Source organism: Microcebus murinus, chromosome 11 (genome assembly GCF_040939455.1).
Source record: "Microcebus murinus isolate Inina chromosome 11, M.murinus_Inina_mat1.0, whole genome shotgun sequence".
In the NCBI taxonomy this organism is placed as follows: Eukaryota; Metazoa; Chordata; class Mammalia; order Primates; family Cheirogaleidae; genus Microcebus; species Microcebus murinus.
In genome coordinates this window covers 38889385-38896652 of record NC_134114.1, presented here as the reverse complement: position 1 = coordinate 38896652, position 7268 = coordinate 38889385, and the positions used below count along the sequence as shown (strand labels likewise).

General features: G+C 38.5%; 1 protein-coding gene across 1 annotated transcript in view; it reads left to right on the top strand.

Moving 5' to 3' along the window:
- Nucleotides 1–269: 269 nt before the first annotated feature.
- CDC20B (cell division cycle 20B) overlaps nt 270–7268 on the top strand; it is a 36201-nt gene continuing 29202 nt past the window's right edge. Inside the window, exons 1-3 of the mRNA XM_076007901.1 lie at nt 270–371; nt 3554–3782; nt 6628–6758. Coding sequence (XP_075864016.1) covers nt 270–371; nt 3554–3782; nt 6628–6758 — 462 coding nt within the window. The remainder of the gene's footprint in view (nt 372–3553; nt 3783–6627; nt 6759–7268) is intronic.

The window sequence follows — 7268 nt, the reverse complement described above, 5'->3', positions numbered from 1 at the left end:
TCACATTCATAACCAAAATTATTTCAACTGCATTAAACCATTTCTCTGTAATAGATAAATATGTTTACTTAGAAAAAACATGGTACGTGAGATTGCTGTAGTACTCTGGTAAAGGAATTTTACTTAGCAGGAGACATTTAGTATTAAATGAAATCACTATAAGGGTCCAAAGAGGAGAGGGAGTGGAGAACAACACCAAAAAAGCTTGTTCCTGTGTATTCAAGTTATCTGGAAGGGGTCACAGGAAGTCTGCAGAGCAACAAGTCGAGATGACAGATAACAGCGTCTTAGTGAAGACAGCCTTGGCCAAAGCCACAGAAGGAAAGGGGTGGGTGCTAAAGATGCGCTGGGGACCCCAGTGGGAGGTGTTGGCAATGGAAAACAAAGGATAATGTCTACCTGAAAATGATCTTGACAGTCTTCATTTGGGTCATATTGTACACGAGGATGCAAGGACACTGGAGGTTCAAAAATGAGAGGATGAACATTTTGGTCTTCATGATTAATTTGAATAATGTCTCGTGGACAGAATGCTGCTGCATTGGGCTGGTGGCGGTGGTTGTGGGGTGAGTGCGATAGCAGACAGAGGCTAAGGAAGGGGCTTGAGAGTTAACGGGGCCATCTTTGTTACTTTTGCCTTTGTCCTGAGGGTCTAGCAGGTCTCTGGCATCACCAGCATGTCTTTTCTGGCATGTCCAGATTTTCCCACCCGTTGAATATTTGTGTGTCAGATTATTTGTCATTAGCTATATTTGTTTCTATTTTCCCAGTTGTTTCATTTTGTTAACTTCCTGACCTTATTTTTAACCTCTCTAGGTTCCTTTCTATTTATTTGTTGGCCCTAGTGCTCTGAATTCCTCCCGATTTAGTGTCAATATGATGAGAACTCTAAAGGTAAACAAACTGAACTGATGTGCTTAGAGTATCGAGTCATTCATCCTTTTTCCCTTCTTTGTCTTATTTTTCTTATCTTCCTCTTCCTCTCTATTAATAAATACTTGAGTCATTTAAAACTATGCGACAGGCATTTCCTCAGCAGGAGATAGATCCTGGAACAAGTTTAAAAACATTGAAGATGAAATAGCACAATCTACAGTGGTGTTTCCTAAACTGTGGTCATTTGCATACCACCTCCGTGTTTTTTGGCATATCTGCATATCATTTGTTCTTTACTGAACATTTTAATACTCATACTAAAAAATGAGTATTTCAATATACTTATTTTTCCTTAATTTTTTTTATAAGGAAAAACTTTATGTCAACACTGAAAGTTTTAAAACATTTAAACATGTGCATTAAAATATATGTCACATTAAAATACATAATGTTCATCTCTACCAGTATAAACCATATGTCCCTAGTGCAGGGACTGGCTGAGAATTGTACTTTATATTCAAAGTGTTAAGAGAAATTGTGCTCTTTCAAAGTTCTTTGAATTGAATAAAAATTTGCCTCCGCCCATTCATCGGTCCTGGTTTTGTCATAGAAAGCAATAACAGGAAAATTTTCTTTTTTCCATAAATTGCATCCTTTTAAATATTTGAAGACAGCTCCTTTTGAGCCTTTTCCCTTCTAGACTAAACACCCTGGGTTTCCTTACTCCATGTGAGCAGGACCCTCACATGTGTTGGGGTGTTGCTCCATTGCTGTGTTTACCTTGCCCCTGTCATTGTGGTCCTTTTCCTGTAAATGAACTCAGGTTTTGAATCTTGACTTGTCCGTCTCCCTTCTTTTTTTTTTGAGACAGAGTCTCACTTTGTTGCCCAGGCTAGAGTGAGTGCCATGGCATCAGCCTAGTTCACAGCAACCTCAATCTCCTGGGCTCAAGCAATCCTGCTGCCTCAGCCTCCCGAGTAGCTGGGACTACAGGCATGCGCCACCATGCCCGGCTAATTTTTTCTATATATATTAGTTGGCCAATTAATTTCTTTATATTTATAGTAGAGACGGGGTCTCGCTCTTGCTCAGGCTGATTTCGAACCCCTGACCTTGAGCAATCCGCCTGCCTCGGCCTTCCAGAGTGCTAGGATTACAGACGTGAGCCACCGCGCCCGGCCCGTCTCCCTTCTTAAAGGACAGTTCTGGGACCTGACATGGTTCCCCACATGAGTTCTGACTGGTGCAGAGATAACGGGGTTTTGTCTGCTTCTGTTCTGAACACTATTTTCCCGTAATGGGACCTAAAATTGTACTGCTTTTTAAAGAAAAAGGTGATTTCATCATATTCTTGGCTCATATTCTGGTGGTAACTGTCTGACACTGCTAGTCTTTTCCACTGTGTCAGTTCCTTTCCATCTTATGCCTGTACAATGAATAAACATCAGGATGGGAAGATTTTTCATGCATCCTTGTTGCATTTAATTTTGCTGGTTTTGGTCCTTGTCCCAGAATTTATTCTGAGTCTTACTTCTTTCTCTTTTTTTCTTATTCTCCTCCTCCTCCTCCTCCTCCTTCTTCTTCTTCTTCTTTTTTTTTTATTGCTATGTTGCCCAGGCTGGACTTGAACTCCTAGGCTCAAGTGATCCTCCCACATCAGCCTCCTGAGTCTGGGACACCACCACACCTGGCTGAATTCTATTTCTGTTTTTTAGTATTTTAACTATCATTTCAACTTATAGAGCTCTTTATATAAGGATATTAATCTAATTTTTCTGTCATTTTGTTAAAAAAATAATTCACTTCCAGGTTGTCAATTGCACTTTAATTTCACATAGCTAAATGGCATGGTTCACCACTATAGGATCTATAGATATCAAACTCCTGGTGTTTCTCAGAGGGGATGGACAGATGCTGAGCAAGTCATTGCTCAGGCCTCAGTTTCTCCATCTATGAAATAAAAGGGCTGGATTAGAAAATTACTGTTTATTTACAGATTTGAAATTTTATGATTTTATATATGCATCTTTTATGTTCAGAATATACTGTTCCTTTAGTTTGTGTTTATTTATTTATTTAAGAGATGAGGTCTTACTATGTTGCCCAGGCTGGAGTGCGGTGGTGGTTATAGCTCACTGCAGCCTCAAACTCCTGGGCTTAAGTGATCATCCTTTGTCAGCCTCCTGAGCAGCTAGGACTGTAGGCATATACCACCACGCCTGGCTAACTTTTCTTCTTCTTTTTTTTTGAGATGAGAGTCTTGCTATGTTGCCTAGGTTGGTCTCAAACCCCTGGCTTCAAGCAATTCTTTTGACTCCCAAGTTGCTGGGATTACAGGTGTAAGCCACCATGCCTAGTTATAGTGTTATTTCGTAAGTCATATTTTACATTGATATGTAGTGGTAATAACTATAAATGTAATTACTTCCTAAACCATTTTGGTATACCTACAGATTCTTGAGCAGAGGTTCTAAGTATGTAATGGTGTTTTTTAAAAAAAAAAAAAAAATATATATATATATAATAACATTTTCTCAGGTTATAAAAATTAAAAATCTCACATATATATTCTATTTGTGTTGTACTAAATTAGTCATTTGTAATTCTTTTTTAAGGAATTTTTACTTTTGTATCACTGAGGCCACTATGACTTATAGCTCTTTTTGTTGTTAAACAGATATTTGATTCAGTTAATACTACATATTCCAACTTCAAGAGCAACTTTGTGAAGAGGCTGTCAGCTGAGGAGCCTTTTGCCAGTAGCCCAATTTCCACAAGATGGCGGCAAAGTCAAACCAGGGATTTGTCAGCCTATTCCTTTGGAGAAGAGCATTCCACCGTGGACCTCCCAGAATCTTCTGGATCAGTGCTGAAGATAACGCCTCAGAAAGACACATTGACTCTAGGTAAGGTGGCAGAAATGCCACGCCCAGTTTTGACATATTAATAAAAGATATATTCCTGAGAGAATCTTTGTCTTATAGAACTATCTAGTGTTAGTCAAGTGCTTTTCTCTTTTTCTCACTTTAAATAAGAAATTTCCAAAGTGGGGGTTGAGGGGAATGAAACAAAACCAAAAGAAAGAATGAGTAAAAAACCCCATGTTAGACAAATTAAATTTAACAGAGTTGAATTGAGCAAAGACCATTCATCAGGGAAGCCTCAGTCAGAACCAGAATTGGTTCAGAGAGCTCCATGCGCCACAGCGTGGGGCCAGGCGGCATTTATGAACAGCAAACAGAAGTGAGGTGCAGAAACAGTTTGGGTACAGCTCAGTGTTGGCCTTATTTGGACATGATTCGTGGCCACCTGTGATTGACTAAAACTTGGCTTCTGTGATTGTCTGAGACTCCGCTGTTTGTTGCAAAAGTTCAAGGGCTATCCAGAAAGCATCCAGCCATAATTTTCATATTCCATGGCTGGCTACTTTCCAGACAGCCCTTGTATATTCCTAAGTTAGGCTTACAGTTAGTTTATACACTAAGTTAGGTTGTAGCTCATGATGTAGGGGCTCAAAGTATGGAAGCTTCTTCAGGTCAAATATAGTTTAATTTGACATATGTTGCATTTTAAACATGTTTTTGAGACTTGCATTGGTAGATGATTACTTTTGTGGAGATTGTATGTATGAATATGTGTGTGTGTATATATACACATGTATACCCACATGAATGTATATATACTTTTTTGCAAAGTATAGATTTTAATGACCCTGGTAAGGTTCCTGGCTTATGGCAGTAAGAAGAAACATATATTAGTAATGGAATAATCAGATGTGAAATGGTTATGTGCAAAAATGAAAGCAGAAGAGGATGAGAGGAAGAGAAAGTAAAAGGAAGGGAGGAGCGAGAGAGAGGGAGAGATGGAGGGATGGACGGATGAAAAAAGGGCACCAAAGCCCTGCTGTGATGAGTAGGATTCCTGATCAACTTGTCAGAGCCCTGAAACACAAGCTCTTTCTGAAATATGTCATTCTCATTTGGGCACAGCCATTTTTATTCCCATTCTTCAGAAGTCAAATTTGCTACCTGTCATCGGGTGATTTAATTCCTGTTCTTCCATTTTAAAATCCTAGGCAACGTAATTCTTTGACTGTCAGCATGCTTATTTAGTTAAGACATGTTAATAAGAGTGCCAACTCTTCTCAATGACATTAGACACAATGAGGCATTGCAGTTCTGCAGACTGAAAGGGAGACCAAATCTTTTCAAATCAATGAAATTCCCATGTAACAACAAATATCAGTACTAAGAGTAGCTGACTGAAGCAGCAAGAAATAAAGAGTTTTCAGAAAGACCATTGTTATGACTATTTTCTGAAAGAAATATTTCATAATCCTATTGTAATTGAGGGGCAGTTTTGAGGCTGATTGTTTTAGAAGAATTTCTAGCTAAAATTAGGAGCTCCCTTTTCATTCTAGGCCCCAAATTTATTATTTTTTATAAGGCATTGTCTAAGAAATTCAAAATCCCAACAGACAGATATCAAAGGATTTTATGAGAATGTCTATTTTATTTTCTACTTCAGTTAATATTGGGCATTAATCAGATACATTGGTTTCTGAGTGCTTTGCTGGTGGTGTTTTTTTCTTTTTGTTTCAGAAAAGTGGAAACTGAAGATCTTCCCATCCCAGAAGGGACATGTACGGAGGTTCATTTGCAGTCATGCTTTGTCCCTGCTTCCTTAGGTGGTGGACTTGGCCTCTTTTTTTATAACTGGGATGATCGTCAGTACTAGCATGCAATTGCAGCTTTTTCCTTCTCATTTGAGATTCTGAGAGCTGGCTTTTTTTGCTCTATACTCTTGTACAAATAGCACAAGAAAGCAAGCATGCATAATTTCTTGGGACAAAGAGCAAGATCTAAAACTTGAGGAACATTTCATGTTTCCATCCTCCTCCTGAAATGTGGCATTTTTCTCTTATGAGATCCCTGGACTTGAGGTGCCAGACTCTAGGAACATTAGTGACAATTTATCAAGCCTATGGTTGTCAAAATGAAGAAGAGATTGTCACATGGCAAAAGGCTAAGATTTTTTAATGGTCTCTTGGCTCCTCTGATGAACAAGTGACATGGCAGATATTTAGTTTTAGAGGATGACTTAACAGGTTTCCAGTACTGTTAAAAGTATGGTCAAGGGCTTTCTCAATCTTGAGAAGAAAATAGATATGAATAATATTGATGCAAATAACATGGAATCTTCTATTATTTTAATCTAGAAAGAATTTCACTGCTGCTCTCCCAAACTACCTTTATAACATCTTTCTGAAATAGGAAGGAGGACAGGCAAAGTGAATTTGCTCATGATCATGCAGCGAATGTTAATGCTTGGCAAAGCCAGCACCCCATAGTTATTTCCTGGCAGGATGATCATAGCTTGGGCAAATCGGATGCTCTCTGCACCATCACTTCAAACTATTCCCATAATCCATTCTTCAAATATGCAAATCTGTTCTTTCCATACAGAGGTAAAGCATTTCCTCTGCTGTGCTCCAGGTGAAGTCAGGTCTTTAAACCTGGCATTTCCTCCCCACTCTTGAGGCCACTGAGGCAGTTTCCCTTGAATGAGAAACTTAAAAACCCAGTGCTCTGGGTAAGACTCTGATCTCCTTTTTCTGCATGGATTTTGGAGAGACCAGAGCCTGGGCCTCCATATTCTGTTCTACTATGAAAGACGCCATGGCCAGATCGCCAATCAAAGTGAGTATCTTGTTTTAAAAACCAAATTCAAAGCTAAATGTCTTTCTTGTAGGGTCCTTCAAAGAACTACTGAAGACCCCCATCAAAGGAAGTTCTGAAACAAATAACTCTGTTCTCCATTTCTGCAAGGCAACTGATGCAATGGATAGAGGCTGGAAGGAAAATGTTGCCTCAAAAGGCCAGGTAAGTAGAGAGAAAAAACTGAAGATACCATGTCTTAAGAAGCTCAGACAACTTAAGTCCCAGATGTGAGGGAAGAGCTGCTTTGCTACTCTTACAAATCAGTAAAAAGTCATGGATTACTTAGAAAAAATGAGTGAAGGGCACAAATAGAATCACTTTGTATAAGATAGAAAAAATCCCCCCTAATATATGAGAAAGTGTTGAGTTAGAACCAATCAAAAAAGTGAAAAGAGAATAACCATGAAAAAGGCAAAGATTAAAAATATAATAAAATTCTGCTTACTATGATAACTCTAACCTCAAGGATCTCTTGCTACAGTCATTTCCAGCTATTTGGTGATGTGGTTTCCCCTTTGGAGTCTCAGGATAAGTTAAATTCTTTCTCTATAGGATGACCTTTTAAATATTTCTCTTAAGCCTTTGTTCTCTTTTTTTAATTTTAAATTCTTTTATCTCTTTTTTAAAATTTTTTTGTGATTAGGGTATCCTTAGATGGCCTTTGTTCCTGTT